At 36.9% G+C, this 12,384-nt stretch overlaps 1 protein-coding gene across 1 annotated transcript in view; it reads left to right on the top strand.

The window, feature by feature from the left end:
- The window catches only part of MYO9B (myosin IXB), a 1,188,949-nt gene that overhangs the window by 418,214 nt on the left and 758,351 nt on the right, over positions 1-12,384 (top strand). Inside the window, exon 15 of the mRNA XM_044054768.1 lies at positions 6,640-6,673. Coding sequence (XP_043910703.1) covers positions 6,640-6,673 — 34 coding nt within the window. The remainder of the gene's footprint in view (positions 1-6,639; positions 6,674-12,384) is intronic.

Raw genomic sequence — 12,384 nt, 5'->3', positions numbered from 1 at the left:
CTGTCTGGTTAACCTTGTCATTGGTTAATGTATATTTTAACCCAAACTTCTGTTTCATTTTTGTACATGCATTGCTGCTTGTTTAGTCTGTGCAAACTGTGCACTACTCCTGTTTTTGCAGCCAATTATTTTTTTTTATTCTTTGTTTACCCAGTAAGTTCCATGAGTTTAGTGGCCTCTCTTCAGGGAAGACATGAGGTGGTATTTACACTACTAGGGGAAATTTGGCCAGAGTATCAGGCAACTACTCATACTAGTCATTTTTGTGAGTGGCACCCAGTTTGGAGGAGCACTTACTGTTTCCATTCCAGGTGCAGGGGTGGGCCAGAGAAACAAGGAGACAGCTGGAGAGAGAAGGTGACAATGGAGTGTTGAAAGAAATGAAGGAGAAAGGAAATGTCAGTGACAGAGAATGAGTGTAGGATTCTGAGGAAATGTTTCCAAGAAACCTGTTTGATGGAGTTGTCAGCAAATGATGGATGTATAGTTACAATTCTCCAATTGAGAGGGTGGTGGGATGATTTACTTAAAGAAATGGTGGTGCAGAGCGAGTCAGATAATGAAGGAGATGTTTCCTGGGGGATGTTATGGAGAAAACGCAAAATGAAGATGCAGAGACAATCTGGAGTAATAGTGGTGAGATGGAAAAGAAAACATATGCAGAAAAAGTAAAAGAAGGCAAAAGTGGAATAGCAGAAAAAAAGGCTGAAACAGTGAAAAACAGAAATACTTGGTAAGAATTCAAAGTAAAGACGACAAAGAAATGGACCGGTATGAATTGTGGAACAATTTAATAGTTCCTTTAGGTGTAAAAGTACAGTGAGGTAAGAGCAGTTCCTATTAAAGAGACATTTTGGACATATTTGAGACTGATTTTTTTTTTCAAATGAAAATGTTGAATATGAAAAAAAGACTAAACCATGGATTTTTGTGATAAAAGCATGCAACAGGGAAACAGAAAAGATTTGTGTACAATTTCAAAAAGAGGTAGAAAGACTTTGAAAAGGCATTTGAAAGCTTTATGTAAAGCAGTGCTGGACATTGCAAAAGTTTGACAAAAGGGCTTTATGGACTGTTGACTGGGATTGTAGTATTGTTAAAATAGAAAGAGAAAAAATATACATATGCCAGTTATGATACATGTGGAGGGGAATGGGGGTGTTATAAAATACTGGGGACAACCCAAACATGTTTTTTTTTTTTTTGGTCTGGAAAAGGACATTTGATACTTCTGTGTCAAAAGAAAATACTTTAATTGTGGGGAAATGGGACATGATGCCAAAAATGTGAAATGTTATAAATGTAAGAAATTGGATACTTATGGATGGATTGCAAAAATGAAAATAAGATTAAGGAAAAATAAAGAAGATGATTCTGTTGGCAGAAGGGTAAATGAAAAAAAAATTAAAGTGTTAAGTGCAAAAGAAGAAAGGAAGGAAATGGATATGAAAAAAAAAATTAAAGGGATAAGTGCAAAAGAAAGAAAGGAAATGGATAAAAAATGGTATGCAGCTAATTATTTTTGCTTGCTGCAATGGTTAAGGTGTTTGACTCACTGACACACAAGGTACAGTGTTTAATTCTCACCTTGGGGGAGGCAAATGGCTAGGATTAGAGTGGCCTATTAAGAAAGCTAGCCTACTAATTGGCTATGAATGTATGAAACCATACATTTAAGGAAAAGGAAAATTTTAGTGTGCTTTCTGTAAATGTGGGTAGTGTTAAGAATATAGTTAACAAGAACAGGAATTTTGGAGTGGTGTAGTACATGTGATGTAGATGCAGTTACATTAGGACACTATTTTTAACAAATGAAAGATTATAAACAGAGAAACGATGGGGAGGAAAGATAAACGTACAATTTGGGAAATGAGAGATGTTCTGTCATATCCATGTTATGTAGAAATACAGTAAAGTTAGTACGTGTAACTTTAGCTAAAATGGGAAGATTAACCACTAGATTTAAAATGGAAAGAATGAGTATATACAATTATAAAATTGGCAGACAAAACCCAGATAAGGCAGAAGATGGACACAATTCAATAAAATCCACTAGTTTAATAACAAATTGTGAGCGCTTTCACAATGCTCAACATTGCTTCATCAGACAAGAACAAGTTGTATAAAAACAGTTTAAATACATAATTCATATTTAAAACAACCAATAAAAAACAAATTCCCTCCATATCACTAATAAACAATTAATCCATGCTTAAAGGTGTAACTCACATACAAAAATGTAATAAAAATAATAATGAAACTAAAAATAAAACTATTAACAATAACTCTAATTTCAGTTTTAGACTTCAACACTAGTTTAAGGGGGACTTAATCGTTCAAGCCCAGCCCACTATGAGCCCCTAATCCGAGAATCCACTGAAGTTCTACACATTCTGTTTGGTTCACTTGGTCTCCCAACCTATGATTTATGCCTTGAACATGAAGTACTTGGAACAAATATACATGCTGCTCACTTGTTGACATAGTATGTTTAGCTAAAGCACTGTAATCCAGCCCTCTCCTGGTGCAGTACACATGGTCCCTTATATGTTCCTTAAGACGATTTGTTTTGCCTACATAAAAATGGAAGCACACCCTACACTGTGTCACATATATCACATCCGATGTGTTACAATCTGCACTAACCCTTAACAGCCATAAGTGCCCTGTCTCAGGATGTTTAAAAAAAAACCTAGACTCATCTTTGTACATACAGTACGCACAATTGCAGTACTTCCGGGTGCCATACAAAACAACTTCCTTTCCCTTACAACTCTCAGATAACATAGTTGTTGCTTCAAATTCGTCCTGTTCTTATGGACAAAGTGGGGTTGCAGGCCTACCATTTCAGTTCTATCATCCACCAAAAGAATATGCCAGTTCTCCTGAATAATAAGCTTGAACTTCTCTATACAATACGTAAAGGACAGTACCAAGGGGGATCTGAGGGGTTTCATCCCTATTCATTGCTCTCTCCTGTGCAGGATTAAAATTAGAATTAGAGAAGTAAGGCCTAGCTCTCCCAGTCCTCTCTCTTGCTACATTCAAGTAAGCCCAATCAACCTCTTATTTACTATAACCCCTAACCAAAAAGGTATGCTTCAGTCTCTGCAACCCTTCAACATGGGAGAGATTTTAGAATTATAAAGTTATATGCTTATACTAATTGTAAAGAAAAGGAAAGCTTATTTCATCAGATTTTAGACTATATAGTGATAAATGTGAATATCATAACGTGAGATGTGATTTCAAGTAAGTGCAAAAAGAAAGGAAATGATTTAAGAAAAATGTTAAGACATTATGAGAGGTGGTAAGTTAACACTTTGGGACAAAACGTCATGGGCTTGCAAAAGGGTATATATAGAAGTGAAATAGATTGTTTTGTAGCATCAGGAGGTTTAGTTATAGGAGATGGAGAGGTAGTTGAAACAGGATTTTCTGATCATCCTGCAGTTTGGGTAGTGATAAAGGGAAACAATGAGTCTATAAAAATAGGCAAAGGTGTAAAAAATGAGAAAGCATGGAATGAAGAAGGAAAGAGATTAGTAATACTTATTTCTAGAAAGGTCATAGTACTATGAAAACATTTTATAAAAAATGGTCTGAATGGAGGGTGATATTTAAGGAAAAATATATATATATACATTTGTTTTACCGTGACAGCATGTGAAAAGTAGAGAAAGAAATGCAAGAGCAAATGATACATTGGAAAATTTAGAATATAATTATTGAAAGTACTTTGACAAACAGAATTATGTGAAAGAAATCAAGAAAAAAATATAAGAATTGATATATAAGCAGATATGTTTTTTACACAAAGGAAAAAGTAGTATGAAGTTACTAAAGCAGATTAGTAAAGGAAGATGGTAGTGTAATGAGAAGAACATGTAAAAGGAGAAATAGAACTCAGGAAAAGATTGAATAGTGTAGTACAATATGGACAAGACATTTTTAAAGAAAAATGAAGGCAGTGAAAAAAAACATGGAGAGTAAAAAAAAAAAAAAAAAAAGTTAACAGAAAAAGAAAGATTTGGAAAAGAAGTTACTATAGATTTGGCTGCAGGAGCAGATGGAATGGGTTATGAAATGTATAAAAAAAGTTTAAGGGACTGGCAGAAAATGTTTTTAAAGATTGAATGAAAATGAATGGTTAAATGAAGGTTTTATGTATAAAGAATTATGTAGTGGAATACTTTAAATATATGTGGAAGAAGGAAGACTTAAGAAAAACTTTAGACAAATAGTATTGAATAATAAGTTATAAAAGCACAAGAGAGATTTGAAACTAAAATGTAAAGTATTATGGAAGATGGCATACATAGTGTAAAGGGGAAGGGTTGTCAAGAATTAATTAAGAATGAGAAATTGTGGTTGATATGAATGGAAAAGATGCAAATCGCTGGGTAAGCCAAGAGATACATATGATGAGTGGTGTAAGGGAAGTCCAACGAGTTGTGTACTCTTTGCATTAGTTATGAATGTGATATGTAAAATAAATTAAAAAATGAGGGAGGCAGGGTATACAACACCTGAAGGGTTAAGAATTCCAGTTCTTTTAACATATGCAGGTGAGATTAAATAATTGCAAAAAACAAAATTTGGATCAAAGTAATTTGCACTAATGAGTGTCTAGAGATGACGGGGATGGCTTTAAATAAAGGTTTAGATGTAGTAAAAATTGGGGATATATATTACATAATGAAATTTCTTCATTTGGTATCAAATTTGGGAATAAAGATGCAAGTAGAATTCAGTGTGAAAAATTTGAAGAACTAAGACTTGTATTTTCTGGACAACATATAAATTATTGTTAAAAAAAAAAAAAAAAAGGCTTTTTTGGTAAATTTAGTAATGATGGGAAAAATGGCATACTTAGCAATTGTATTTATGTTGCCAACAGTATTTGTAAAGGAACTGTTGCTGTAGATATTTTCATTTATATGGGGTTCAAGATTAAAGCCAATAAAGAGGAGTTTTGTATGTAAATAAAGAAGGAAGTTTTGGGTTAATGATAAGTTTTGGGGTGTGGTGAAAAAGTGTGTATAAATGAGGAAATAAAATATTGCCAAGAATTTTTGTGGAAAATACAAATTATTGATAACGAAAAAGGTAGATTTTCCCATGGTTTTATATACTTTTCTAACAGATGAAAAAAAATAATCGGTAAAAATCGGAAGCAAATGGTATAATCAGAAAGTAGAATGTCATGATTGTTTGTGGAGACTTGTAATGGATAAAATTTCTGATAAAAGGCAGTATGCAATATAAGTAGAAAAGTGATAGAATGTGTTTACATTGTCAAGAAGAAACTATGGAACATTGTTTTTAAATGAAAGAGAGTAAAAATAAAAGTTGTGGGGAAAGCTATGTAAAGAATATTTTTTAAGATATAAAAGTGGGAAAAAAATATGGACAATATAAAATTAGAAGTACAGAATTCTATTTAATGTTATATGGAATAAAAGAATAAATGAAATTGAATGGTAAATGGATTTTAGCAACAGTATTAAGTAAAATCAGATGGTTATGTAAAATGAAGTAGCTAACAGGCATGAAAATTTAGTATGATTGTGTAAACAGATTTTTGTATATCAATATATCTGTACACTTATAAATATTTATTTTATAAATGAGTTGCTTTTTTATGTAAAGGACCCTTTCTGTTTTTCATAAGTGCTGTGGGATCTTTTACATCCACCTTAGCTGACACCAACTCAAGCAAATAGGATTTCAGTTTAATGTTTCTTCTAAAGGATAAGACACTGAGTGTATTCCCAGAAATTAGCCTCCCTATTCCACAAAACAGTACTGTAAGCAGTGTTGTGTGTCCCAGGAGCAGCACCTGTTTTTGCACAGCATTGTCATAGGTGCTTTTTTGTGCCAGTTTGCATCTTTTTGGCCAGGATATTTCACTACCTGAGGTAGGTCTTACTAAAACAAAACAGTTATGCAGGAGTTCTCTGTATATTTTGATGGTCAAGAGGAGCTTGTAAAGTAAGTCCCTATTTTACAACCTGCCATTCCCCCTCTTTTGTACATGGATGTAGTTTTCAGTTATAATTTTGCATATAGGAAATTCAGCCAATAAGATTGAAGATGTAGTAAATGTTGAAGTTGTATCCCTTTTCAGAAAAGCATATTTGTTGGGAAAAACTGCAGTCTTTGTCTATGAGCATAGCTTCTTAATTCAGGTATAGGAGATGCTGTGATGGGTGAAGACAGGAGCACATTCTTTTAGACATGGACATGAGGCTTTTAGGTGGGTGCATCTAGAATTGTGAAACTGACCCCTATGGTAATGCATACTCCTGTAGAACCTCTTAAGATCATGTTTTTTTTTTCATTTTTATAAACTGTAAGCAAAGACAGCACAGTAGTAAGATGCTATCTTTACCTAATCAGTTTTGACCAGAGTCTTTTTCCACACCATGGTAGTTTTCTCTGCATTTGGGTCTTTGTAATGATGCTTATTCAGTGTGTAAATTGTCTGCAGGCTTCCATATTTTCCTTTTCTGCCTTTTTAGGATATGTTGATTGCTTAAACCACACTAAACTTGCACTGCATGGCTTGTATCACTAGCTCAAATAGTTTTATTTCAGACTGTTTTTCTTAATATGTTTGTTTAAATATTTTGACAGGAAAAGTAACAAGCAGAAGCAGATTATTCCAAAGGTAAATCAAAAATTTAAATCCTGTTATATAATGCTGTACTTGCTTCTTGAATGCTAAAGTAGGAGTGTAGGTTTTTAGATGTGTGTGTTGTTTTCACTTAAAAAGGATATATTATTTAATAAGTATTTGCATGGTTCGGATTCCAAATAGGTTGTGGCACATTTTGCAAGTTACGTATATTTGTTTGTCTTGGGTTGCTGCTATATATGATATGTGTAACTTCTAAAACAAAACACAAAGTCAACACAATATGGTCTGTTGTCTGCATGGGATCCGCTTTCATTTTCTAGATTGACTTTTGACCCCACATCTTTTCCGTGCCTCCTATAGTCAGTTGAATTTTCTTTCTTGGGTAGAACTGCTAAAAACTCTGACTAGTGTGTAGAATGCAAACTGTATATTGTGAGGATGCTGTTATGGTTAGTGAACATGCATTTGTTTTAAGTTGCATCATGACCTGGTGTTAAATATTTTTATGGTTATGTAATTGTAAATATTTGTATTTATTTGATTTATTAAAGCATCTTAAGAAAAGCAACATATTATTGATCTATGACATTATTTTAATCTGGTGTTTCTAGTAGCCATTATCTGTAAGACACTATTTTTGAAGTTAGTGATTAAAAACTTTTGTAACTCCTAAATGGTTCTGTGCTGTTTTTGCTGATAACTTGGGTATGTACTGTCATGGAATGTAAGCTGATGTCAGTAAAGGTGTATGCAGAGTTTTATATTAGTCTGCAGTTGAGGATGAAACCATTCAAGATTTTCTCATTTATGCAGTTTTTAAATGCACATCAAGTGGCATAGAGTTCTTGGGGGTTTGGGAATAATTCTTATGCTACCTGCGCTGATTTTTAGGTATTAGTGAATTGAAATGTTGGTTTGTGTGTCTGTTACCATCTAAAAATGCAGATGTACTAGACACAATTTTAATGACCTTCCTTGATTCTTGGGATTGGTAATCCCTTTTCCATCACTGGGATTTTGGTGTAGCTTTTTAGGAATTCCTGCATCCCCATAATAGCTGATGATCCATTACAGCATATTCCATGTAACGTACAGCTGTTGTCTTCAGAGTCCCAGCAGATTTATTTGGATAAAAAATTTGGATCTTGATCCTTGATGCCATCAATCAAATGCTCCTACGTTTTCTGTCTTTTTATGCAATTTGACCCTTCCCTTTTCTAAAGACCTCTATAAAAGATCCTACTATTTATAGACAGTTCAGGGTCTGTCTCACAGCTGAAAAGAATAATTTCCTCAGTTTTACAGCAATTTGCTCCCCCAGCGTTTCTGACAAAAGTATTTTATAGAGAGTTTTTAAAAACTACCATGTTGTACTCCTGAAAAACATGCCCTTTTTTAGATCACTGTTGCAGTATTCTAAAGTGTTGGGATATCTGATCAGGCAACATGGACATTGAGCTGGGTGCCAAAACCTAAACCTTCCACCATAGAGCTGTACATCTAATGCATGACCTAAGCCCATGGGCATAAGTAGACATGAGCGTAAAACCTCCTCTCTCTTCCTGCCAGTCCAAAATGCAGGTCCTGCACCTGTCATTTCTGTTCTACACAGTAATTTGCCTTCACTTGTTTAGGTAAGTGCCCCGTTGGGGAACTTTTTAGATGCAGGGTACAGTTGTAAGAATTGTATATAGTCTGCCACTCCTTTGCATTTAAAACCTTATGGACATGACCTTCTTCCTCAAGTATGAACCTGGAAACGTAGTGCCTTAAGAGCCTAACCCAGCCTAAGATTTTGGACCATTCCACTCCTGACATCTTACCTATACCAAAGGAGAAATGTGGGAGGTCTAGGTCTGGCAGGTATGCCTGCCCAATCAGACTCGGACATACCTGCTGAGGTCTCGGAACCTACAGTACACCCAAAGTCTTCTCAGATGAGGCTCTATTGCAACCACTGCAAAAGCCAATGTGGTGTCTGAGGTTCCCACGTCCAAAGCAATGAATGCTACCTACACTGATGAGAAGGGGAAACTCCATATAATCTCTAAAGGTATACCACAAAATTTATTTATAGAGGAAACACCAGGGTCTCTTATTAAGGTATGTCAAGGGTTGGAACCTCCACATCTTGTGAAAGCAGATGTCACACCTAAAAAGAAAACTAAAAATGTTTTCTCTCCCCAAATATCCGAAGAAAAGGAGTGGATATATTTCTCCCATGGCCTATTTAAGGCCATAATGGCACTTGCCACCATCTTTTGCATCATCTGCTCTTGCTACACTCCAAAAGGGACATTTAGAATAATCATCTGAGGATGTGGATGTGGACTCTGCCTCTGATGAACACACCTTGGCCAACACTTCAGATCCATTATCCAGCCCAAGTGTCCTATGATGATGATTCCTTATCCCTGGATTACCCTGTTGAAGAAGCTTCATTTGGGGAAACCATTTTACCATACAAAATACTTTGAATGGAAATGAAAACCGATTTCTGATGTGCAAAAAGGCTAGTATAATTTTTACAGGTAGGTACTCCTGCTTCTGTCCCTCTTGACTTAGAGGCCTTTCTTGATGCCTTTCCATCTACTTTACTACTCCTGACTCTCAGACGTTAACCCTCTAAGAGGCTTGATAGATTATGTAAAGTACCCGAAAATGTAAGGTTTCTATACAAGAATCCTTTGGCAGTTCCGTCTGTGTTTGCTTTGGCTACAGACAAACCTTCAAAAGTCGTACCTCTTAATTGTCAGATTCAAACGACTAAATCCAGTAGGCAGTTGGTATATCTGTGTTGGCTTAGGCTTCACAAGTGGTTAAAATTAGCATCAAATGCAGCTATGAAATAGTGGAAGTTTTCCTCCAGAGCAACTGCTACAGGTTTGTTTTTTAGAAGGTATGCATAGCTGTGCTGTCAGTCCCTCCTTGAGGACATTAAAGCCAAGCTTCTAGATTCTCCTTTGAATAAGTATCTGTTGTTTGGCAGTCATGCAGCCACTTTCTTTAAAATTGTGCAAGAACAGGAGAAAATGGGGGATTGAGCACACATTTTCCTTACCTCAGTTCCCTGATACTAGAGAAAATATCCTGCAAAGTTGGCTTCCATTGCCACAGGGAGTCCAGGACCCCCCCCATAAGGTATACAAAATGCATAGGAAGAGATTTCAAGAGAAACCAGACAGGGATTCTAAATGTGGGAGGCCTGCCTATCCAGACCAGTTAGCCTGACCCCTTAGTTCTCCCTCTGTTCGTTTCCCCATGTCCAGCAGACTCACCTCTACTGTAGAAAAGTAGCAGCTTATTACCTTAGATAAATGAGTTCTTTCCATTATTCAACATGGTTACAGAGTGACTTGGAAGTCCTTCCATTCAAGGGCATCCCCACTCCACCTCACAATCCAATAAAGTTTGTTTCTCCCATCATTCAAGTCTTGAAGAACCAAGACACAATAGACCCTGTGCCACAACAGTACTCGGGAGAAGAGTTCTATTATAGACTTCTCCTTGTTCCAGGAAAAGGTTTGGAAACCTGTATTGAATCTGTCCACTGTCAGCAAAGATGCTGTCCATCCAAACTCTTTTGCCCTTCATACTTCATAAGCCTCTCTGATGTCCCTGGATCTAAGGGCTGTCTACTTCCACATTCTAATCCACCCTTCCTTCAGGACATCTTGAGGTTTCTGACTTACTTATTACACTTTTAGTTCTCAGCTTTGACTTTCTACAGCTCCCAGGGTCTTCACAAAGTGTCTGGCTCCAGGCATAGCTTTCTGCAGGCCTCCAGAAATTCAAGCATTCCCTTACTTGGATGATTTGTTAATATAGGCACCCTCTCTAGAAACTATTTTGCTCCATCTCAGCTTCACTGTGTCCCCTACCCTAGGGTTCATGATCAATTTCAAGAAATGCACACTGGAACCAAACTAAGACATACTTGTCTTGGGCTGCAGATTAGCCACTAAACGTATGCGGGCTTTTCTGCCTGTGGTCAAGGCACAGAGTCTCTCTTGTTATTTCCAGTTTCTCCTACTACTACAGATTTGCAGTGCAGGAGAAATCCTTAGGCCACTGGGATTCATGTCTGCAACCATACCTGTGGTTCCTTTTGCCAGGCTGCATGTAAGAAGGATCCAGTGGTCCCTGAAATGCATTTGGTCTCAGCACTCCCATTCTCTGGGCACTCAAATTTCTCTTCTCCTCTGCTTAAGGAAAGAAAGCTAACGGTGAGCATCATAAGTAATTTTCAAATCGGGCTTGCTTTTCAAACAACAGATGCCACAACATCAGATGTTGCATGAGTGGCATATCCAAGCTCCTGAGAGTTCAGGACCAGTGAATCTGAAGCTATAGCACATCAACCTGAAGGAGATGTGGGCTGTCTTTCAGGCTCTGCAGACCTTCTCAAACTTATGAGCTCCAGGACCTTTTACTGTTTTTACAGATAAACATCATTGTCATGTTGTACATAAGCAAGGGGAACCAAATCTTATCAGCAATGTAGTCTAGCTCTTATAGTGTGAGATCAGACCACAAAAGCAAACCTGTCAGTTCAAGCTGTTTACATCCCTTCACAGAAGAATGTCTTTCTAGATTTTATAAACGGAACAAGGGATGACTCACATTAATGGATGCTAAACAGGGAGGTCTTACTAGAGATGGTCAACAAACGAGATATCCCATAGACAGACTTATTTAGCTCATCCACAACAAGCAGCTTCCTCTCTCCTCTAAGGCTCCTTTTCTTGAAACATGGACAACAAATGGCATGTTCCTTTATTGGAAAGGGAGGGTTCCTGTATGCTTTCCTTCCAGTCAGGCTTTGTCTTCTCCCAAAGGCCTTACTAAAGATCCAGAGCGACAAACAAAAGATCCTTCTGATGGCTTCCATTTGCTCAAGGTATCATTAGTTCCCTTTCCTTACCCACCTATTGATGGGTCATCATCAAACGTTTCCTCACAGAGTGGACATGTTGACACAACAGAGGGTCTCTTCTTCACCTCAGCCTGTCATCTTTCAACCTGACTTTATGGATGATTGGTTTCTGAAAGGGATCAGGATCCTGTCTTCTGAGGACATGCTTCAGGTTCTCCAAGAGGCAAGGAAGTGTACTGTCCGGAAATATTACATAGCTGAATGGAAGTGATTTTCTATTTGATGCCATGCTCATAAACCCTATACAAACAAATGCTCCCGTTCCCTATTTTATTTGTGTGAGCTCTTAAAGTCTAGACTGACATACTCCTCAATAAGATGTACCTCTCGGCCTTATCTGTGTATCTGTCCACCCTTCTCTTCTGTCTAGACGAGAGGTAAAACAGTTTTTGAAGAGTGTACTGCACCTAAAGCCTCCTAGTAAAGCTATTCTGCCTCCATGGGACCTTAATTTTGTTCTGGAAAAAAATACTCTTCCGCCTTTTGAACTAACAGCTTCTGCCCACTTCAAATTCTGTACTTTGATAACCATACTCATAGTTGCCCTTACCTCATCTACACGAGTTTGAGAGCTACAGGCCCTGATGGCCTGACCCACCTTTCTTAATCTTCCATAATGGCAAGTGTGTCATTGTGTGTCAGTCCCTTTTTTATACCTAAAGAAGTTACTGAGCTGTCCCTTAATCAGTCTCCCTACTTTCTTTCCTAACCCAGAAAATAAGGGGGGGGGGGATCTTCCACTTTATGGATGTTCATAGTTAGCTCAAATTCTTCTTAGGCAAGACATTCAGTCTGCAAGACTGAT

The sequence above is a fragment of the Protopterus annectens genome, chromosome 13.part0 (genome assembly GCF_019279795.1).
Source record: "Protopterus annectens isolate FY-2018-M chromosome 13.part0, PAN1.0, whole genome shotgun sequence".
Classification (NCBI taxonomy): Eukaryota; Metazoa; Chordata; order Ceratodontiformes; family Protopteridae; genus Protopterus; species Protopterus annectens.
This window is presented reverse-complemented; position numbering and strand designations above follow the sequence as displayed.